Here is a 23,040-nt window from a genome sequence, read left to right on the forward strand (position 1 = left end):
TACTGTGTTTGGAAGCCACTGGATTCAGATGTTGAGAGCCTAAATGTGAAGCTTTTTAAGCTTACTTGCTTTTTGTAAAGCCAAATCAACTGTGACAACAACAGCAAAACCCCCTTTGAAATGTGGCTTAGAGATGTTGTGACTTGATAGCACTCTTTAAAATGAGAGCTGTTGGGCTCTTTTGCTATGCTAATTTTAGGTAAAACTGTCACCTTTGCTTCAGCCGGCTCTTCCCAAGGAACTTAAGCGATCTTTTTCTTGTATTGAGACCTGAAGCTCTTCCTAACAACCTTCCAGTCACTGCCCAGCCCAGCGGGGTTAGAGACCACCTCCTTGGGTAGGATTCGTCTGCCCTAACTGCTTGGAAAGGTGGCTGCTTGTCCCTGGGCTTCCTCTGCAGCTGGTGCAGACAAATAAGCACCTCCCGAGGGTGATGATAAATCTGACCTGTCTTTAATGCTTGCCTTAGGATAAGATTAATTCCCCCCGAGCAGTGGTGTCAGGTTTTTTTTTCACCATCAGCTGTAAATGTGGTCTAGGGTTGAGTAGTTTGCACTTAGATTTCTGACACAAATGGTAATAAATGTGTTTCAAAAAGGAGATGGAAAAAAAAAGTCAAGCCTGTGTCTCTGAACACTGTTTTCAAATGAAATCTATATTTTCAAATTCATTGAGCACTAAAATTGAGTTCCAGAAAGTCCACAGGACTTCACATCTAATCAACAGCCGATTTTCTCCTGTCTCCCTTTTACTTATGCTGAGCTCTAAAAGTCTCTTTTGCCTCTCGTGCGATGATTTGGTGAGACTGCAGGGGCTGGGGTTGGGTTGACGCTGATGGTGTAACTGCTCTGGTGTGAACTGAGCTTGTGTTCACGGGCCTGATTTATGGAGGTGAAGCCTGGCGACAAAAGTAGCGAATGCAGACAGTGGTTTTAGTTCCTGGCCCCGTGTGCGGTGTGCCCGCTGCGTCAGGTCTGGGAGCATCCCCTGCCCGGCTGCAGGGTGCCGGAGGCTGGGAGCTGGGGCTCGGTGTTGGGTCCCCTCCGGTTACGCGGGGGCAGGCAGGCTGTGTGCTGTGCCGAAACTGGCTCGCTGTCAGTGAAACGGACACAGTGCCCCTAAAACGGCAGCGCTTGGTTCTTCTCCCTTTTCGGGGAGCCCAAATACTCATGAAGAAGCCGTCACAGAGAAATACCCCGTGGAGGTTTCTCCGAATGTGCTGGGCCTGTCGGAGCAGGAACTCGTTTTGCCTTGAAAGCTAATCTGGAGCTCAGCTGGAGCTGAAGGTGAAAGGCAGCGAATGGATTACGAGCGTTCAGTAATTTCCAACGTGTGTTACTCTACTGGAGAGGCCTTAGGTTCGCTGGAGGTGATCTTACAATGATCTTGCAGTTCAGTGGTTGGCGCTGGGCAAATATAACAAAGAATAATGACAGGATTGAAATTTACTTGGTATTGATTTTTTGTGTGGGGTGGGATGTTCGGTGACATTGGTATTTATCTTGAATTTGGGGTACAAAAAAGTTGGGCATTTGGGATCGGGGGCTTGGCTTGTTTATTACTGTTTTAAGCTGGAAGAGCTGAATTCTCTAGCACTGAAGCGATGCTCTTACTGCGGGGAGCAATTAATCTCTGCTGCGTCTGGCACCATTGCTTTAAAATGTCTGCTCTAGAATTGGGAAGCCACCTTTTCCTTTAGTTTTGCAGCCTTCATCGAAGCAGCTTCCTCCACTCAGAGGAGCACATCAAAGTGCATCGGCCCTTTTATTTATCAGGTAGATAGGGGTGCTAAAACCGCCTCGGAACAGGGAACCGGCTACCTGAGGGGTCAGCCGCCCCGTTTCACGAAGCAGCCCTTCGGTTGTGACAAGCCCGAACAGTTCTGAGCCGTGCAACGTCGCTGTCTGTGTGCGATGGATGATTTTTTATTTCCTACGAGTACCTTCACAAAGGTGAATGTTTTCTCGTTTCCAGCCACAAGTTCAGTTATGTGGTCAGCGTGGTTCGCGTTTTGGTTGGGCAAAATAGAAAGGATGATATTTGCTGAAAACCGCGTGATCAGTAGGAAAGAACACCCTCGTTTTCGGAGATGTTCACAGAGGAAGCCTTCGGGTGACCCTTGTGTTTAAGAGGTGGGGGTGCCTGCTCTTCTGCGTGAGTGCTGCAGTGCCTTGGCTGCTGCCTGACACACAAATCTCTATAGCATAGAAAAATACCTGAAAATCTGATTTGACTTCAGTGAAAGGGCAGTAATGTGATTGTCAGTTGAGAGGTTGTTTTTTTTTTTTCTTCTTCTGAGTTAGCAAGATAAAAATCTTATCTTGGTTGAGATAAGGGGGCTGTGATAGTTCAAAACAGGCAGCGCTGTTTTGGTCATCCGTCAAAGGCAAAACTGCATGGTGTTTCTATGGGTCTGAATGTGAAGGAAGGTTTTTTTTAAATTGCTCCTGGCCTTATTAGAAGCCTGCATCCTGATGTAGGTGCTGCTGGAGGGCCGAGACCCTCGTTCTGTTGGTAATGGGGGTTCTTTGCGAGTGCCATTATTTCTTTACTAAATAAACCCCGCGACAAGTCTGGCGTTCGGCAGTCATCGCTCCCAAACCACTTCCATTTTGTGCAGTGCAAGCGCACAAAATAAGCAGTCAGAAACATAATTCTCTGTGATTTAATGGTGCTGGTGATAAGGAAGAGCTGCCGCCAAAGCAGTGAAAATTGAAAACCAGAGAGGGAGGAGTATCAGTAAGTGGCAATGACAGTGATTGCTGCTGCTGCTCCTAATGCTGGTAAGCAGTTAGCACTTTATTTCAGATAAAACCCAATCAGCAGCATTTTCCAGAAGAGGTGGTTCTAGCCTAGCACCTGTTAGACTGTGCTTGCTCGTGGAGGCATTTAAATTTGTTACGATGCACAGTTCTTAGAGCGAGCAGGGAGCTGCCTTTGCTCCCATTATTCTGAGTATTTTTCCTTGGTTCCTGCCTGTTCCTATTTCTGTTTTCTTTCATAGGGTTTTTCTTGTTCCACTGCTGTATTTCTGCTGATATCTTTGCGTTTCTGCTCCCTGCTCCCCCGATTTCCACGCATTGTTTATTTCTCTGGAACAAAACTTGTGATAGCAGCGGATGTTTCAGTGACACCGTTCAGCCAGACCGCGCTCACTGCCGCGTCTAGGTGGGGTGATGTGGGAGCAAAGAGCAGAAGCAGATGGTGAGCTGCTGCAGGGGCTCTCGGCGCCGCAGGGAGGGTCTGCTCTCGCAGTCTGGCTGCGTTACACGTCCCTGCAAGGGAAGGGGGCAAAGGAGGTGTCAGGTGAGAAGCAGGGCACAGCTGGGGTCGTACCGCTCTTCCCATCTTGCGTTGCCTCTCACCTCACTCTCCTCTTTCAGCTTGTCTGCTCTTGCAGCGTGTGGGAAGTTCACTTACTCTGTAAATTAACAGAGCTTTGTGCCCTTCTGTGCACGTCCTCTCACTGTATCGCGTGTCCCAGTAGCTTTGCTGGCATGCAGTTCAGCTCAGAGCTAAGCAGGTGTGCGTGCTTTGAGCCCAAACCTCTTGTTCTGCAGTGCTCTTCTGCTTGTGGTACTCGGGTTGTGGTTGTGGCCTCGTGTGCTCTCCTTAGCTCCGTGATTAGTTTGGCTGGATGTTGCCTTTTTTTATTCCCCCTGCTAGTTTAAATGCTGGAATGGATTCAAAGCCCATCTCTTGCACCCTGCAAGCTGGAAGTTGCACATACCTTTGCTATTCATTCTCTGTGATGCTGGGAATTCACTTTCCTATGAATAAAACTATTCTGTTACGACAGAATTTTCTTGGAAGCTACATGCAAAATGGGTGCAGTTGAAATTGCAGGGAGGCAAAAAGGTTGCCTGGGCTGGAGGAATGACAGCTATGCAGGGAAAGTTCGTACTTGCAAGTACTCCTACCTCTGTATTTACATTATCAGCAGCTATTTCTGCTTTGTCAACCTGAAGTTATTTTATCTCAAGTCTGTTACGTCAGAATGGTGTTCTTCTGTTTTTATCGTATCTTCCCTATTTGAATGTTGCCTCAACTTACTGCTGCTTCATTCCATTTGTAACCCTCTTTCCATCCTTAGCCTCTTCTTTGGCTTGCCAGACGGCACTGCGAAGCTATCAGACTGGCTTTCCATTTGAAGTCATTGCAGCTCGGTTCCCTGCCAGGCTTTGCAGTATTAGTCAGGAAAACCTTTGGCAGAAGTCTGACACTGAATTTTGAAGCAGATGTGGCCGTCTTCATTGGAGGGATGTGCTGGAGTGCAATCCCGCAGGTGGTTTTATGCGGGTGCTGGTACAGATCAGGGCACAGGAAGGTGGTTTTGCTTTGCCTTTCTTTTGAAAGGATTTCATGTGCTCATTCTTTACTCCTTCAACTACTGTCACTCTCTTTAAAAAGTTACCAGAGATAGAAAACTTCCTGACAAAGGAAGGACACGAAGCACAGAACCGTCATTGAAGTAACAGATCGGAGGTGTGGGACAAACATTTATCCACTTGGAAACGTACAGTGTGCCGAGTTCTAATTAAAGTCCTTGTCGGTTTCTTCTGTTTTTCTTTGTCGTGTTGACTATAAAGGGGATTTTGTGATAACTCACCTTCATGAACAGAGGAAAGCATAGATATGGGTGACTGAGGGTGGAATAAAAGGAAAGCATAGATATACATAAGTAAGAAGTTATCTTGTCATTTTTTTTTTTCCTCCATTTCTTAGAGGAATGCCTGCCTGAGTCTCTGAAACAGAACTTTCTTCTACTTATCTTCACTCCTGGGACTTTGTGATACTAGGGGATGGCGATGGAAGGGGAAGCTGGCAATGTGTTTGTCTGGATTTTGTAGCTTTGAGTAAGGAAGCAGGAGAGAACAGACTGGGAGATGCTAAAAACGTGCCCCATCGGGGTGGGGATCCTACTGGATCCTGAGCAATGTTGTTGTTCTTTATAATCGCAGTATTCGTGTTTGAATCATGTCTCGCAGACTGGGGTGGAGAGCTTCTGCGTGGGGGGACAGAGGGCTGCAGGAGGCCCTGCTCGAAGGGGCAAGAGGTGTGCTGGTGCCCGGGGACACGGGGCAGAGCGTGTCTGCGTGCCCGGGCAGAACAGGTCCGCTCTGAGCGGGGTGGGAACAGGGCAGGCCACGGGCTGAAGAGCGAGGCAGAATGCGACCGGTGTGCTGGAGAACTGGAGGTGCTGGAAACCGCCAGGGTGAGGCAGAGGCTGGGCAGGGGAGGGAGGGTGCAGGGGGCTTGGGGAGATGGGGAGAAACACATCCAAAGCCTCTGGAGGTGAGAGAAGCTGAAAAGAACCGCGCGGTTGTGTAGCCCTGTGTAGGGTTTTGGTAATTGACTGGGTTTTGTTTTCGTTTCTCCTTTATGGTTCTCTTCCTTAGGATGTGTTCCTATAAAGTCGTCCGCAAAATGGTTGAAGATGCATTGCAAAGCAAAAGCAAATTCTAGAATATCAACACAATCTGCCTTCACGCTAAGGAAACAAATTTAAAATCACGTTTTTATTAAAGGGGAAACAGTTTTTTCAGGCTACAAAATCACATTTTGTCCTTGTGCTGAAGTTAGAGATACCATTTTAAAGAACCTTGCATGCTTACCTCGGAGTTCTGTGGGAAGATGCTCCTTTGACAGAGAAGAATACATTGACCTGATATACAATGTATTTTTGTCTCATGTTTTAGCTTAAAATGGGTTTGGGATTTTTTTTTAACTTTAGAAATTGTCCTGCTTTTATTTTTTTCTTATTAATCAAGTCAGTTCATGTATTAAATTGGAATCTGTACAAATTGCAGTTAATTATAGTCGAATCAGAGAGAGGCCTAAAATAGGTCACATGCCATTTGGAATAAAATGCACTGAAAATCATTAAATCTGCTTGGTTGGACCTGACATATATTCGGAGGTGTTGCATCCTTCCCTAGCTGCTGCTATTCCATGTTTTTTTCTTGTGTGCCACGGTGAGTCTGCTCTCTGGGCAGTAAAGGGAGATGTGCCCTTTCTAAAGGAAAGAAAACATGCATTTAATTGCGGAGTCTTCTGTTTTTAACACTAGAGTCAGAAATCTTTTTTCACTCCATCTGTTTATTCGAACCCAGCTGAAATTCTTCCTGAATTTTGTCACAGCACCTGAATACCAAAGGGAAATACACATGCTTGAGAGAGAAGTGGGCCCTTACCCCTCGTGGAGACGAGTCCATTACCTACGTATTGAAGATATTTAAAATATTTTAAAAACAGTTTGATTGGTTGCTTCAGAAATCTTTACAACTGAAAAAAATAAGTATCATGTGGAACCTTTGTTAGCCTGTATCGTTTAGGGCACCTGTTTACTACCACAGAAATAGCTACCTTTAAACTTCATTCCTTTCATTTTTGACCGGGAGTTGCGCCTTGGGTTCCAACGACTTCCCAAGGACATTCCTTTGCCACCCTGTTCGGAGGGGACGGGGAGTGAGCTGCCTCCGGGAGTCAGCAGGATCCCATTAACCCTCTCCCAGCACGATTCACGCCATTAGGCAGGCATTGCTTTTGTTTGTAGGTGATGTGTAGTCCTCGGCTTCTTGTTGTACGTAATAGGAATAATGGTTCGACATACTATGGAATTAATTACATTGAAACAACTTCACCAGTGACCTTGAGCAAAAATCATTTCCAGCAGCATATCATCTGCATATATGTGCTGACTTGATGAACGCCTGCGCGCTTCCTCGTGTTTGTCCTTTATGGGAACTGGTTGTTATTTCAATTGGATGCAAGAATATGTGTGCATCTCCATTTTTTTGGAGCTTTATGGCAGTAGGTACTGGTGAAATTTGTCTGCCAGTAAACGTACCAGATCAAAAAAACTGGTCTTGTTTCCATACGAAACGTATCTGCAGTATAAGTAGAAAGTGTTTTTATTTTTTTTATTTTTTCCTTGCACAAGCCTGGGAGCTCTGTAAACCCAGCTGTCTCCCCCCGGTCACTAACTCCAGTTTCTGCATGATCATCGGTAATCATCAGACCAGCCTCCATGTTCAGGTAAGCCTGAGACTTTAACATTTGTCCTCAGTGTGCTGCAGCCCTCCTATTGCTCCCAGAGGATCAGCTGTTGGCAAGTCGGTGAAGTGTGTAGGCGGCTCTGTTCACCTGGCTTTACCGTGAAGGTGGGGAGGCATATCTGACCTTGTGCAGCTTTTGGGAGCCGCTCTGTTACGTAGAAAACTGTTTGTTAATTTTAAGGACAAAGCTGTGCTTTGAAAACTGTTCTTTCCTAAGCAGTACTTAGTAATAAAGTTCAAGGTGCACATTGAGGAACCCGAAGAAGACACCCTGTGCAGCAGTAGGTCTTTAACTTGCAGCTGACGTGAATCTGGTACGGTGTGTGAGGCCTTGTGCATCCTGACTGTAGAGGGTTGAATTTCTGTAATTTCTCTCAGACGACTCTTAAGTATGTTCCTAGGGTTCTGTAAATTTGCAGCATTAGTTAGCAAATTTTGATCTCTCTCAAGTCACAGGAGAGGTTAGGCTGTAAGTTAAATGAACTGCGCTGTTTATCTTTAAATGATTTTGGGAAATCTGCATCATGAGAGGTAAAGCATTGGAGAACTGAGCTTATTTTACTGCAGCCTGGCCAAATTTTGTAGAACATGCATCAACTACAAATTGCACTTGCTTCCCCTTGGCTGACATCACTGAAGTGGAGAGCTCTTTACATACTCAACATAGCTGCGGAGCCTTAGTTTCGAAGAGGTGCCACCTTACAGATCCCTGACCCCTGCTGTTGGGCTTCCATTGCTCTTTGCCCTGCCTTTCCTGTAGGGCTGTTCTGTTGCCTAACTGATCGTAACTTTATCAAGCTACAGTTGGAGAACAACAATGCTTGAGCAGCTGAAGTTTTCTTGCCGTAGGAACCGGTTACCGTAACGAGATGGTTGATATCATTCTCTTAAAGCTTCAAAAAAGACTGATCATGGTTTCTTGTCCTTGAATAGTTCAAATTCCAGGGTCCTTTTATTTTTAACCTGTGTATTTGGCAGCGGCGGTTTAGCAGGATCTCAGAGGAAATGAAAGCAAGGTAGGACATCTTAGGTTTAAATTGTGAGCTGTGATAAGGCTCTTTTAGTCCAGCAGGACTAGACCAGTGTGGGGTTGAGCTTTGCAAGGGCTGCTTGCATGTGCTTGACTGTAAAGCCGTGAGCAGTTCTCAGTGACCTCGACAAGGGCCTGCATTATTTCCTTTAGCTATATGTCTGCTTTTTTGCAAGAGAAGATACTCCTTGATGCTCCTTGTTTATTTAACAGTAAGCCAAGAGGCCAGTCCTGCAAGTCGTTTCTCATTGTAGTCACTTCCGTGAGAAAAGTTTTGTAGTAGGTTGTGTCCAGCTTTTTCATCTCCATCTCTTCTGTCTTCTGTTTTCTTGTGCTGCTCTTTGTCCTTCCAACTCTGTAGACCACAGAGACACGTTTTGTGGAGAATATAATCTTGGAAAAGAACATTTGATGAAGCGACTTGTGCAAGAGAAATGCTCTGTGTAAAAAGAAATCATTCATGGCTTTTAGCTCTTTAAAAACCCATCCTAATACTCCTGCTGGGTCCCTTTCACTGTGAAGTAATGTAGAGGATTAGTCAGCATCATCTAATTAGGCAGCAGCAAGGCAAAAATTTCCTTTAGCTGACTCTGCCCTGATTTAGTTTCCATTCATAGGATTTGCCCATTGAAACCAAAAGCCATGAGAACATTATTGATGGCATTTGAGATGTCAGAGTGAGCGTGAGGTGTGGCGTACTTGGATGAGTTCTGCACCTGAGGAGGAAATTTTCAGGGTCATCCTGTGCAGCTTTTATACCCAAACAGTCTTCCTTGTACTGTGAGCGGGTCTGCGGGTAGCTGGAGACCATCCTGGTTTCTTAATAGCTTTAATTCTGCTCCATCCTGAGAAGGGTGTGAATAAAAGAGTTGCTGGAGAACCTTTCCTTCCCACTCCTGCAAGCCTGTGTTGCTTCTGTATCCGTATGGCACTGTTTGGTGATCTTCAGGCATTCAGCCGCCCCGTTATAAGTACTTCCCAGTGACCGTGGGGCTGAGCTCGCTGCCGGTGGCATTGCTACGTGGCTGCCCTCTTGGGACAGCATATCTTGGTGGCCTCCAGGGCAGGCTGGTGGAGTCTCAGCCTCCAAGAAACCTGTACTTTGCAGCATGACATGCAGAGACCGGGAGAAGGGGGGCTTCTGTCAGGAGGTTTGTCTTGGCCCCTTATTTCATAAAAGCACTTCAGCACGTGCTTAACTGCCAGTGGACCTCTGTGTCGTGTGCTAACTGCTTTCTCTGGCCTTGGACCTCCCTGAGGAGTTCTGACACTTCAGTTCCTGGTTGCATGTGGACAAACTGGGTTTGACTTCGTTCACAGCAGTTCACAGAATCGCAGTCATTAAGGTCGGAAAAGCCCTCCAAGATCATCTGGTCCAACCATCCCCCCTACCAACCATATCACCCACTAAACCCTGTCCCCAGGCGCCAGGTCCAACGTTTCCTTGAACACCCCCAGGGACGGTGACCCCACCACCTCCCTGGGCACTGACCACCTCCCAGTGCCTGACTGCTCTTTCTGAGAAGAAATGTCTCCTCATTTCCAACCTGAACCTCCCCTGGCGCAACTTGAGGCCATGCCCTCTGGTCCTATCACTAGTTACTTGTGAGAAGAGGCCGACCCCCAGCTCCCCACGGCTTCCTTTCAGGTAATTGTAGAGAGCAGTGAGCTCTGCCCTGAGCCTCCTCTTCTCCAGACCAAACCCCCCCAGGTCCCTCAGCCGCTCCCTGTAGGGCTTGTGTCCCAGGCCCTTCACCAGCTTCGCAGCCCTGCTCTGGACATCGTCCAGGCCCTCGATGTCCTTCTTGTAGTGAGGGGCCCAAAAGTGAACCCAGCGCTCGAGGTGCGGCCTCACCAGAGCAGAGCACAGGGGGACGAGCACCTCCCTGGCCCCGCTGGCTGCACTGTTCCTGACGCCAGCCAGGATGCCGTTGGCCTTCCTGGTCTAAAACAAGGGCTCGTCCGGGATTTGAACCCGGGACCTCTCGCACCCTAAGCGAGAATCATACCCCTAGACCAACGAGCCACCACCCTCAGGCTTTGGGGCGCCGCGGCAGGAGAGGACCCTCGGGTGGCTGTGGAGGCTGAAGTGCGCGGTGCCGGGCTGGGACACACGCCTCGCTAACCAGAGGGATGAAACTCTCCCGCTCGGAAAGCTGACGCCGGCTGGGCCTTTCGCCTGCATCGCTCTGCTGCCTCTCCATCCCCGCCAGGCTCTGCCGCAGCCGAAAGGTCTCCTGAGGTGAGCGGCTCCCTGCCCAGGCAGGCGGGGCGAGGACCCTGCTCCTGCGCGCCGCCCGCCTCGACGGGTGCTGTTTGGGGAGGGAAGCGGCTTTCACGAGTAAGCGGTCTGGGAGATTTGATCACTTGCAGCTGAGGAATTTGGGAAGAACTACTCGGTCGTTTCTGAGCGGAGGTGGTTGCTCTAAAGTTCTGCCAGTTGGGGCGTTAGGTCTGCGTGAAGGAGAAATCGGTCTTTTTGTACGGGGCTTTAAAACAAACAAGAAAAAAAAGCAAAACCTTATTTTCTGATTAGAAGGAGGGTTTTTTACGAGCACGCTGTTGACAGTATGTAATTTTAAACAAAGACTGCTGTAGATATCATCTGCAATTAACTGAAATAGCTGGGACATGACAGAGGATGGGATAAGAGAATTTTCTGCTGTATTTTGTCAGAGCTGCTTACTGCTTCCTAGCGGAAAGTGATGTTGTGTATCGAGTCAGTCTTATTGCTGGTATTGGAAATGAATCAGTGCATGGGTCCTAAGCCGCTGAGCCTTTTATGGCTCCCAGCTTCAGTGCTGGGCCTTGAATCCGAGCTGGCGGGCGGCCTCCTCGGGCGAAGGAAGGCCGTGCGCCCAAGAAGCGTAGGTCATCCTCACTGGAACGGCCATTGCGGTGGCTCTGAGCCTGCCTGGCTGTTCTGACTCTTAGACAGGTGAGAAGAGAGATTAAAATTTGCTCTTTGCTGTATAATTAAGGAGCTTTTATGAGGTGAGAGCTGTTGGGAACCGAAGGCCTTTGGGGACGGGGTAGCTGCAGCCTTGGAACCCTTCTGCTCGGCTGGAAGGGACGGGCTGCTGGGGAGAGGAAGCACGTGGCTGGGGTTCCGGGGGCTAAAGAGCAAAAAAGTAGAGTTTGAAGTGAGAGAATTCTGATGCCTTTTTACCTTTAGGCACCGTAGGAAGGCTGAATGTGGAGAGGTTGGTTTCCCCTTCACCCCTCAGGAACACCATCTGCAAAACATTTCTCGTCTGCAGTCTGTGGAGTATGAGAGCAGATTAGAGCCTGTTTTTCCCTGACTTTAGACAGGGGATCTCTAGGGACATGTCTACCTAACTTTCCAGCCAAGCTTCACTGCTCTTTTACTGTGCTGTGTTTTTTGTTTTTTTTAAAAAAAGTCCTTAATATAACAATAAAAGCAACATAACAATTCACTTAAGGGATTACAGTAAAAAAAAACAAAACAAAACAAAAAAACCTTCTCTGGCCTTTGAAGATAGATACCTTTTGAAATGATGTCCTGCATGCAGATGAGATCTTGGATTTTCTTATTCCTGATGCTGTTGCAGTGCTACGCATACAGCAGTGTCGCATGGAGGCCCCCACGTAGTGTTTGAGCATTCTGAACCTTGAATATCGTCACATCAGCTTGTCAGACTTGAACAGTCTTGTCAAAGTTTCAGGATGAACTTTGTAAAGGGATTTTATTTGCACTGTTTTTCCTCTATTATTTTATTTAATAGAAAGTGGAAGAGGTACATTGTCTCAGAGGCAGTTCTAAGGTGAGTCACATCTATATAAATAGAACTGCTGAGCACATCGGATAAGCTGCACTGTGCAGAGGACAAAAATGCTTCAGAGGAAGGAAAGCCTCCTCCTTAAAATGATCACGTAATTGTAAATGCCTGTCCTCCAAGACTGCTGCCAAGGGTACCTGCCACATCATATTCTTTTTCTTTTCCTCCTTACCCCTCCTTCAAGTGCAGGTTCATTTTAAATTGTAATTAATGCACTTGTTAGACCACTGAAGTTTCAGCAGAAAGCATACAGGGTGGAGACAGCTGCAATATGACCGTGGGTGCTGCACGAGTGCTTTTCTGTGCTGTGAGTGAAAGCGTGTCCTTTCCTTGTCAGGAATGTAACTTCATTATCACCTCTTCCTTCACTTGTGGTACATTTTGCAGTCCATTTTTTCCTTAAATTTCCAAGTTTTTTCAGGGTAGGTGGAACATCACAATGCTTGACTTCATTGGGAACGCTGTCTACAAACAGACCCCTGGGAAGCTTTTAGTGCTAGTTCTGTTTGGCCTTATTTGAGAAGAGAGAGGCTTTCCTTTTGCGCTGAAGTTCAGGATAATGGGAAGAGCTCAGCAAATCATCTGTCTGCAGACCTCAGTTTGGACTTTTCAAAAGCATAGGGAGCCCCCGGTCGTCACTGTGAAGCCGAGTTTGCCCCACGCCGCGGATGCGGTCTGTTGGACATGCATAGTTCTGATGCGGCGCGGTTGAGCCCGCTGTGCTATCCAGCTGAAATTCCGTGGTGATGGGATCTGCGTCATTCTCGATGCAGCTCTGAGCTTTTGTGTTCTCTCCGAATTTCTTTATTTCAGTCATTCTGAATATATACATTGGCATGAAGAAAGCCAGTTCTTATGGAAAAAGTAAGGAAGGTTGAGGACAGTGGAAATCTGATGCCAGAGCGAGATCCGTGTATTTCTGCCAAGAGCTTAAATACAGCATTTAGTGTTCAGAATATAATATCGTGACTAATAATTCAGAAATACTTGAGGTTCTTCATTTTTTAAATATTTTCTGTTTTTGTGGAAATAAAACTGTCCAAGTAAACCTGATGACTAGCTGCTAGTTGTTTCTCCAGAATTGAAACTTACGTGTTGCCCATCCTAACTTAGTTCCTAGGGTAGGTTTTGTAGAAATGCCCAGTGCATCCTGCTGATATGCACACAGTTCCTCTTCTCAGAGGCTTTACTTGCTCAGAGTCAGCTGCTTCCATGTGATCTGTCAAGGTTTTGTTATCAGCCATTCATCCCTGGTCACCGGAAAAGTTGATTGGTGTGATGGGAGTGACTGAGGGCTCTGAAAAATCCCACTCTTGCCTTTGCAAATTGCTGTTTGTGGCTTTAATGACTGAAGTATGGGATTCGGCAGATAAGTGCTTGTTCAGGAAGTCACACACAAAGAATTTAACTGAATTCAATGAAACCGAATTGGGTACAAGTCCAGAAGTTTAGTCAAAATTGAAGCGTCCCACCACCACTACCCCAGCGTGCCATGGCTATACCTGTGGTCTGATGTTGCCCCAAATCTATTTTAGATGCAGGCTGCCTCTGTTTTTCCCAGCTGCCTACGTTATACTGGGCCGGTTGAATTGTTTACAGCTCTAGAGAGTCTGTAAGCCTGTTTGTCTTTGCCTCAACAATCTGATCCAGGGAGGAACAGAGAGATTCTTTCCTTTTACTCATTTTCGAAATGGAGAAGCATATCTTATGATTGCTGATTGTGTGGTGGTGGTGGTTTTTCATTTTGTTGTGTTGGTTTTGTTGGTTTATTTTAAGTAGGCCAACACTAAAACACAAATTAAGATCCCAGAAATTTCTTTTGATTAGCTGCAAATTTGTAGAACTATATGCAAAGGAGAAAGTGGGGGAACATATACTGCTGAGGACTCTGTAGACACTGAAATAATATGTCTGTATACTCTGAGGCCACATAATGCAAGAACCTGCGACTCCAAGGGCACATATGAAAATGAAATTACAATCTCTCAATAATATGCAGTGTATTTTTTCTGTGTAATTTTATTGGGTTTATTTTTTTGCTTGGCTCGTAGTTAATGAAACTTGTGTTTTAGAAAATACATTTCAAGCTTCTGGTTGAAGATGTGTGTTGTATATACTCAGAGTCTTCTCTGTAAAGAAGTATTGGGAGAAGAACAACATTTTCTCCTTTTTGGGAAATTCTTGAAGAATTTTTGCAGTAAGAATGTTCCTATCCTTATTCCTTCATCCCATTTACTTTTTTTCCTGTTGGGGTGTTGTGATCCTCAACAATAGCAAAAATGTATGGAATTTTACTGAAACTGGTTTGGAAATGTGTAGCATTTGTTAAAGTCTGTCTTACATGCATCGTGATGCACCCAGGAGAAATTTTTAAGGAGAACATTTCTGGCTTATAAATTGTATAGGATGCCTTTCTTAAAAAATCCAGCCCCCTTCTGTGGTTTATATTTATTATGAGTGGACGAAGCCGCAAGAAAAATGGAACCCTTTCAACAACAAATATGGGTTTTGCTTTCATTGTGAACATGAGTAAGTCTGGCATATAAACTTGACCTCTTTGGTTTTCATGGTAGCAATAACTTCTCCATTCTACTTAACTCTTGCAAGGCAATGCTGTTCTTTTCATCTTTAACTGTAGAAATCTTTTTCTTTATGTTCAGAAACTTAGATTTCATCTCATGGTTACTGATTAAGTATTTCTAGTTTCTCAGAAACATAACGTGCTTGGGTTGAAACTTATCCCTTTCTAAAATTAACAGAATAAATCTGGCAAGATAATTAGAGGCGATTAGGTACTTGCATCTTTACAAGAGATCCCTGGCTTAAAAAAAAAAAAAAGATATAAAAATGAGAAGTATCTAAATCAGAAGTACCACAGGATATGAGACAGAAGCTCCAGGACCTCTTTTTCCTTTTTTTCCTGTTTTTATTCTTTTCTTCCCCTTTTCCCCCTTTTTTTTCCTTTTTCCCCCCCTCCTTTTACTAGTTTTCTTTCCAGCTTTATCCATAGAGATAAATACGGAGGATGTTAAATTTCCTCTGCCTCATGACTGGCTATTCTGTTCCCAAGCCATCCTCAAGGTGAGGCTTCGCATCTGGCCAGCTCTGCGGGTGACAGAAGACTGGTGCCGGCCGAATGGATCGCCGCCAAGCCGCCTTGCCTCGCCGGCAGCCAGCGCTGCACTTGGGTGTCCGCCCGCCGCGGGCGGTTTTCGTGACTCTGGAGTTTGCTGCTGCTGCCTCTGCGCCTGGTCGGCTGTGTGTGGTGTGTCTCGTGGGATGCCCCTGGTGAGGGTGAGCTCTGCAGCGTACCTATCGACAGCGTATTTGCATCGTAAGCTTCTCTACTGGTCCTGTGACATCTGAAGAATGGGAATATTCATAGGAAATTAATATATTCCACTTAAAGCAGATCCTGAGCTCTTCTCAGGTGCGAAACCAACCCCAAAGCCCTAGCTTGTAATTAAGACCCATTTTTTCCTGTTATTACTTGTTAGCTAGAATTATATGAACCTCTCTTGAACATGAGAACGCACCTCTCCAGTAAGAGATGCCTTTCGGTTGCGAGCGGGGATTAAAAATGATCAAATGAGTGGGAAGAGAGCAGCACTGCTGCCCAGGAGGCAGGCAGAGAATGTTTCTGTGGGGGGGAGCTGGAGAACTGCAAGCAGTCATTGCCATGGTGTCCTGGTCACTCGGTGTCCTTGCATCAGTAAACGGGGTGACGGCGCTGGCAGCCCTACATCGCAGGGACTTCACCAACGCACTGGGGTGGAGTACCCAGATTGTCCGCTGGTTAGAGAGACTCTTGGGAGATAAAAATCTCCAGTGGTTGCGGCTTACGGGATGTTAAAGCAGCTCTCGTGTCTAGAGATAAGGCAGCACAGTGCTCAGATGAGAAGCAGCTCGTGGCTCGGATCCGATCTGAGCCTGACGTGTTGGGGGCACGGCTCGCGGACGAGGTGGAGGTCACTCAGCTGGGGCAGAAATAGCGTGAGGCAGGAGGAGCTGCGCCGCGGCTGGCTCCTCATCCGCAGTTAGCCTGGGCCCCCGGGGCGAGCTCCGGTGCTGAATGCTGCTCAGAAAGGAGGGCAGTTGTGCACCTTGCTTGTACAAAGGGCCCTCTGTCTGCGTGTTCCTCGCTTCAGCTTGCTAGAAGAGAACTCGGTGCGTTTCTTCGGGTGTCTTCTTCTGAAGAAAAGCACTGCCTGGCACGCGTTTGAGGGAGAAGACTTCCTTGGCAGCCCCCAGAACGCCGAGCTTCCACTGGGATCCCAAGTGGGCTTCTGTGCTCTGCGTGGAGTGTGGCACCAAAGCCAAAAAGTGAATAAACATTTTGTATTGACTTCCAGGTTAAAGCACTCTCTTTCACTCTCCAAGGTGGTATCAGATATGATATTGGATGCCCTGGCAGCGTCTGTCACGATGTCCACTCCATGGACAGGTTATATTACCGAAAGCACCAGATCTACAGGGGATGTCTGCTCTGTGGTAACACAGGTCAGGATCATTCGCAATCCCTTCCCTTCCCGCTAGTAAAATTATTCCAAGTAGCTTTTATTTGACCGTCTTTTTATTAAATGCTTTTGTGCTTTCTCTGCATTGGAAGCAATATATTGGAAAAACATTTGGTATCAGGCACTGAAATTGAGATTGCTGAGGAACATGGCTGCTGCTCCCGCAAAACCTCTGCCTGAAGGGTTAGGTGGAAACTTCATTTTTACCCCTAGTTGGCCTTACAGAGTTATCTTTTTTTAGAACTGACCTCGCCCTTTCAAAATTGTATCCTATGTTTCAAATGTAAGTTACGATGTTACTACACGGTGTTTCAACATGCTAGCTTGGTAAGCATGTCATTTGTTTTGAATTAACATGGTAATATCAGGTCTCGTGCTGCGCTGCACCAAGCAGACGCCTGGTCACTTGGGGATGCTGAAATCCTTCCGAGTGACCGTACTGCTTCAGACTGTGGAAGCTGTAAAGCCGAATTCACTTCGATTTGTTTATGGAGAGCAGGCTTCTGCTGGGTGAAGCCTGGAAATGCCACGAGGTTTCTGCTCTGTTACGAGGAGGGGCGCCGTGGAAGAGGCAGCAGCGCAGCCGCTGTCACAGGCGGTCGGTGTGTGGGCCGGTGTGCTCTGGGAGAGGCAGCTCATGGCAGAAGGGGGGGGGAGAAAAAGGTGCTTGGATGGAAAGGCTCATAAAGCAGTGCGGGTTTTGTGCTAAGTGAACCTGCCCGGTTGCATTTTTTCCATAACTTACGGTGTTCGGCATGCCCCAACTTTTCTTGCTGAAGTTTTTCTTGCTCCGAGTTTAGGGACGAGCTTCGCCTCACGTCTCTGAGACCTGCTGTGCCTCCCCCTGTACCTGGGAAGCACTTTTTCCCTGAACACTTGTCACTTCAAGCACTCATTTTTCTAATCAAAAAGGCATTTAATGTCCCTTTCACTTTCATAATCTTCATTTAAATGCAGTCCCTTGAACTACACACCCGGTAATTGGATGCACAGTTTACTGCTTCTGGAACGCTGGTGTTTGGCACCGCCAGAATGTGAATCAAATCAGCCATGAGTTCTCCTGTTTGATCTGTAAAAGACACGTTTTTGAGTTTTACTCAGTGTTTTAAGTTACAGGAATGGGCTTGATTTGATTTGGAAATATCAGGTCTTTTTAATGTAAACCTGGGTTATATTTTTGAAGCAAATCCATAAACCTGGAGAGCTTGTAGTGAGCATCAGAAGCCTGAAAACTAACTGCATGTGTAACAGTGAACTGCGTCAGTAGGGCCTGAATTTTATTTTTGAATATCTTGATTTCTGGAAAGTTTATTGTAAAATTATTTTTTTAAACCCTTTGGTGAGGTGTTGCTGTGTTTTCCAGGTAATAGACCACAAGACGCACAGAGCAGGATGTTGCTGTTGCTGCAGATTGGAGAGCCTTTGCAGAGGCACCAGCTTTAGCACCAGTGATGGCTTACTGTAACAGCCATTACAGCATGAAATTGTCAGAAACATCCCAGTAATAAACTTGCGCACTTGAAATTTATCCATTGCCTCCCAGAGATTCATCCCTCAGGAGTTCTTCACGGCGCTTGTTTTCATGCTGGAAATATGAACACATTTAACAGTTGCACAACAGTGCAGCACATCTTCCAAAGATATTTATAAACAAGTTTCGTAATGCTTCCCTGATTGAGCAGCCACCTCTCGCTTACAGTGCTGTTGGCGACAGTGGTTATATTCTGGTGATTACTCTTGATACGCAGCTCTCCGAAACAGAGGCGGTCTTTGTGTTGGTGCAGCACTTTGCTCGGTAGGAGCTTCCAGCCAGTTCTGTAGTAGTATTGTAAATTAATTGCACTTGGTTCTCTAAGTTTGTGTCCTCAGTTTGTCCTACAACAAGCACAAAAGGAACATGACTCCTGCTCTGAGATTTTGTTGCCCAGCCTTTCAGTTCCCTACAGTGAACTATCTGCACGCTCAGGTTTTAAGGTACATTTATCCTGGGGAGCAGGGAGATGGGATAGGGACAATTTTCAGCCAGCTCTTTTTATTTATATTTGAAGAGCAGTCTCCAAATCGTTATTGTGGCAAATGTACATTCTTTTTATAAAAATACTCATCTATAAATATTGATTATGATAACTTCTGTGCACCAAATTACAGCCTGCCTATGCCAGGGCATGATTCACCTCCTGCTGCATGGCAGTTGTCACCCAGGAGTCTGGCACTCTTGTTTCTTTTTATAGCTGTGACTTGAACATAGTGAATTTTTTCCTCCTTCGTCTTACAGAAATTGAGTCTTGAGACATCTTAAAGCCACGGGTGGATTGGTAAGACTTAAAAGTGATGGCCTGGGCCTCCGTGAAAGAAAGCCCAGACGTTGCACCTGACTGTTCACCTGTGTGATTGCACAAATAGGCCGAACAAACCACTCCGAATTATTGGTGCCTTTTCTGTTCCCCTGGGAGCTCATCTGGGTTTGCAGGCGCTAGGGGATTTGTGCCCTATGTGCGGTGAGTGCCGCTGTTGGGCACAGGAGGCACGCAGCGAGCTCTCCTGTTGTTTTCCCCCTCCCAAAGCTATTTTGCAGTACAGCTGCCTCACATCTCCAGCAAACTTCCCACCCTGACACCGAAGGGGTGGTGTATTGATTTACTGGCGGATTCTTTTGCCATTATCACCCTTTAAGATGGACTTAAAGAGGTCGGCTGAGGCTTGGTGCCAGGCAGCTGTGGTTGATGTACAGTCAGTACAAGGATCTGCTCTTTGGCTGCCCTGGGCTTACAGCAGAAGGCCACGTGTTCCTCTGGTGATGCATCAGGTACTGTCCTGCTAGACTATTTGAAGTTGGGTTAGGTTTGAGGTAGACTTTCATGTCCTATTGTCTCCTACGAAGAAACTTTACTTGATACTTGCTTGTTTTATGTTTAGTTTTCAGAAGTGACCTTAAAGGGCTTGTTTTGGCTTAACAAAAAGTGCAGATAACTGCATTGAGATCAGATCCTTTCTGGCCCAATGTGGTTTTTCTTCCTGTTTTATTGAGAGAGAAAAATCTGTACTGTTAAGCCTTCGTGGACTGTAAGGGATTGGGAAGCAGACCTGGGAGTCAGGAGCCCTGTACTGTAATCCCACAGTAGTTGGTTGTGTGTGCTCAGACAAGTCATTTAATGTCCCATCCTTTTGTTTCTTTTCCAGCTTTTCTGTGCAAATTCTTCTGTGTTTTGAATGTTTCCGCTGGCACTGCGGAGTGTGATCTGACTGGGATGCCTAGGCACTATTGGAGCTGACTTTCCTTGGGGGAAAAAAAAGTTAGATTTGTTTCTAAGCTTTTCTTTTTAATGATGGTAAGAACCCAGCTACTAGAATCTTCTATATTCTTTTCTCATTTGCTAAAAATTCATTTGAAAGCTGAAGCATACCTGAAGTTTTGCACCTGTTGAGCACACGTGCATGAAATAGGTACTGAAAGACCAAAGATATGCTCAAAACACCTTGCATTGAATGTCTTGAGGAATCCTGTTCCTGTCACCCCGAAAGACCAGGGTCTAAGCCTTGACCCAGGGTTGCACAGGTAGAGTGGTTTTCAAGCATATGCCGTGTTTAGCAAGTTATGCTAGGTTCCTACTCTTTAATTGGCGAAGAACTTGATTTATGCCAACAGCAATTCTTTGGGAAATAATGAAAGCAAGTTTGTGAAGCAGAAAGAGAGGTCAGTCTCACCAGTGAGTTGGCTTTAGGGAGAATTCCGCTTTCCCATACGTAGGAAGTTGCAAAGGAAATAACACCTCTTGCTCTTTCAGCTGAATTTAGCTGAATTTGTAGGTTGTTTTTTTGTTTGTTTTATTTGGCTTTTTTTGTTTGTTTGTTTTGTTCTGCTTTTTCCCCGCCCCCTTCAAATAGTGGCATCCTTCCAAGCTCTGTTCAGGAGACCATAGTTTCAAACAGTGAATGGGATGTGTTTTCAAAACCACGGTGCAAGATGACTTCTCTTATGCTGGAGCAAGGTAGGCAACAGGAGCGTAGACAACAGCGGAGCATCCTGGTGTCTCCTCTGTTTTGTGACCATCTGAGGGTCTTGTCCCAAAAAGTCGCTTGTGAACTTCAGGTTTCTGAACCCAGCTTTAGTGGTTTAAGAAGTCACCTGTTAAGTTGTATACGGTGATAATAAACATCACGGGGAAAGGAGTGGCAATAATTGTACACATCCCAGCTTTTTGCTGAGTGAGGTAAATCCCGTATACGCTAACATGAGTATTAAGCGTTGCATGTATGCAAAATCCTGTTCTTACCCATAGCCAAATAACCTACTGCCGTGTGCGAATACCAACTGCAAAAGGTTGTGCTTGGAGTAGAAACCAGCTCAGCTGCGGAACTTTGAGCACAAAGATAAAAAGTTTAACTTCTTGGAGCTGTAAAATCTCCTGTTAGTTCCAATTACCGTGAAACTGCTGTAGATCTACTTCTTCAGTTTGTGCTTAATTTTAGTCATCTGTGGATTTGTGGATATCTATAAATGGTACCTTGTGGAGACTGTCTGCTTTTTAACTGCTGGCTTTACACCTCGTGTGCTCATTAAATGGTTGAATTAAGCGTTTCTTAACGATGGTAAGAACCCAGCTACTTGAATCTTCTGTGTTCTTTTCTGGTTTTGTAAAATATCACTTGAAAGTTGTAGCACACCTGAAGTTAACTGGTTTAAATTTAACGAGGAAGCATCTTTTTATCCTACTGGGTGCTGTTTCCAGTTCATCTGTCTAAATCTTACTGTTTTCTTTTAGTGGTGATGGTTCAGAAGCCTGGGTGTTAAAGCCCCGACGTGCAGCACCTCAGTGCTGGGCTCTTGCAGCTCGGGGATGAGTTACCCCGAGCTGCTTCCAAGCCACGCTGCTTTTAAGGGAAGCTTTCAGCATATCTTACCTCTTGTTTTCTGGCATGTTTAACAACTCACATTCCTTTTCCCATCAAACCAGTACCCTTGGTGTGTTAGGTGTTGTAGATGTTGAGCCTGGGGCAGGGCACTAATACCCTTCTCTGTGTGTCCTTTTCCCCCTTTTTTCCCCTTTCAAGATCTCTCACTGCAACATGCACCCAAGCTTCTTGACTGTTGTTCTCTGTGCAAAACTAATGAAAAATTTGCTAAAAAAAAAATTCCCCAAGCTCTGTCTCAATCTTATTTTCTTCTGGTGCTTCTCAGCTTTATTATAGTTTTAAAAGATTAGATTATACACATAAGAAAAGCAATTAACAAGAATCTGTGTATAAAAATGGATTGCGATGACAGAAAATTAGATGTCTTTCATCTCCTTTTTTTCATTTGAGGAAAAGGAAGTGTCATCTCTTCTCTATGTTCAAAACAGCCATTTTATTCTCATTTAACTCTGTTCTGTGTTTTTTTTTTAAAGCTTTCAATGGTACATTAAAAAAAAAACAACAAAAAGCAGAAGCTGTACTTGGAGAAAATTCAGAATATATTTTTGAGCAGAAAATATTTATGTCCAGTTTTTAACAAAATCAGTGCTTTCTCGTGCAGAGATTATCATAAAGATGCGTGCTGTGTTTTGTCTTCATGCACTTTTTGTGCTGGTGTCAGTGGTAGTTGGAATCGCTCCTTCCCCTTGAACGTCAGAAGGTTGGCGAAAGCTTGGAGCTCCAGTGGCTGTCCTTGGAGGCAGGAGCGGGAGCAGCATTTCTCGCCATGCAACATTTGTATTATGTAATGTCTGTGAGCTACGTTTCCATTCGTTTTCCGCTTCTGCAATATTTAAAAAAACAAACAACCCCGGTAACAGCAAGAAGTTGCTCTGCCGCTGAGGTCTGCAATTAATACAGTTCTCTAGCTGTAGAACCAAAGTCGTTAATAAGACATTGAATGACAGTTTCTTGGAGTATTACTTGAGACCTCACAAAACAGAATATTCATGTGTTTATAATGTGGGAATATAGGAGAAGTTGCAGATATAGAACTGGGACTGATCGAGTAATCTCCCTGCAGGCGAAGATAATATGCTACCCCCGTGCACTGAGAAGTTTCAGCCCTGTTTGGAGGGATTATGCATATTGTGCTTCTTTCATGTTGTTTGTTTATTTGTGTCCTTTCTGTTGAGCAGGCACCTTCTGCAAAGCGCGGGCTGAAGTGTGGCGTCAGCCCTGTTTATCCAGCCCTTACCAACACAGCCGATCCCACACCTACTTTATTTGGAGGGTTCCAGCTAGTTATATTTGCAAGCAATTGAGACCTGCCAGCTCTAGGAGCGGAGCACAGCCTCTTCCAAATGACTGTGACCACCTCTGTCCATCCTGCTGTGTTTTCCCTGTTCTAAGCAGCGAGCCCGGTGGGAGATCGTCCTGTGCTTTTCAAGCGTTCTTGATTGTGGTATTAAGGAAGAAAGACTTGTGCTGAGCACACTGGATACTTGATTTAACTTTGGCATTTCTTTTGTACATAAAACATTAAGCATAAAACGTTGATTAGGGACAGCTGAAGGACATTGCTAAACTCCTCCAACCTCTCTCCATAAGTTTAGCAATTGCAAGATTCACTTGAAAAGTGACTGATTTTACTCTGTTGGAGTAAAGGAGTTTCTTACAAAGCAGCATCTGGGAAAGGGGAAACCTGACATTTCCTGATAATGAAGGAATAAAAGAATGGT

The 23,040-nt window shown here is 45.6% G+C and overlaps 1 protein-coding gene and 1 non-coding gene across 5 annotated transcripts in view; one reads left to right on the forward strand and one right to left on the reverse strand.

Annotated features, from left to right (window-relative positions):
* Positions 1 to 23,040, forward strand: part of ARHGAP32 (Rho GTPase activating protein 32) — a 262,161-nt gene that overhangs the window by 40,879 nt on the left and 198,242 nt on the right. Inside the window, exon 2 of one of the 4 annotated variants that reach the window (XM_066981262.1) lies at positions 6,944 to 7,038. The exons of the other annotated variants lie outside the window; for them this stretch is intronic. Within the exon in view, the coding sequence (XP_066837363.1) occupies positions 7,031 to 7,038 (8 nt within the window). The 5' untranslated portion in view covers positions 6,944 to 7,030. The remainder of the gene's footprint in view (positions 1 to 6,943; positions 7,039 to 23,040) is intronic. 4 annotated transcript variants of the gene reach the window in all.
* On the reverse strand, positions 10,043 to 10,114 carry TRNAP-AGG (transfer RNA proline (anticodon AGG)). Its single transcript has one exon. It is a non-coding gene; the product is annotated as a tRNA-Pro (tRNA).

The sequence above is a fragment of the Anser cygnoides genome, chromosome 21 (assembly GCF_040182565.1).
Source record: "Anser cygnoides isolate HZ-2024a breed goose chromosome 21, Taihu_goose_T2T_genome, whole genome shotgun sequence".
NCBI lineage: Eukaryota > Metazoa > Chordata > Aves > Anseriformes > Anatidae > Anser > Anser cygnoides.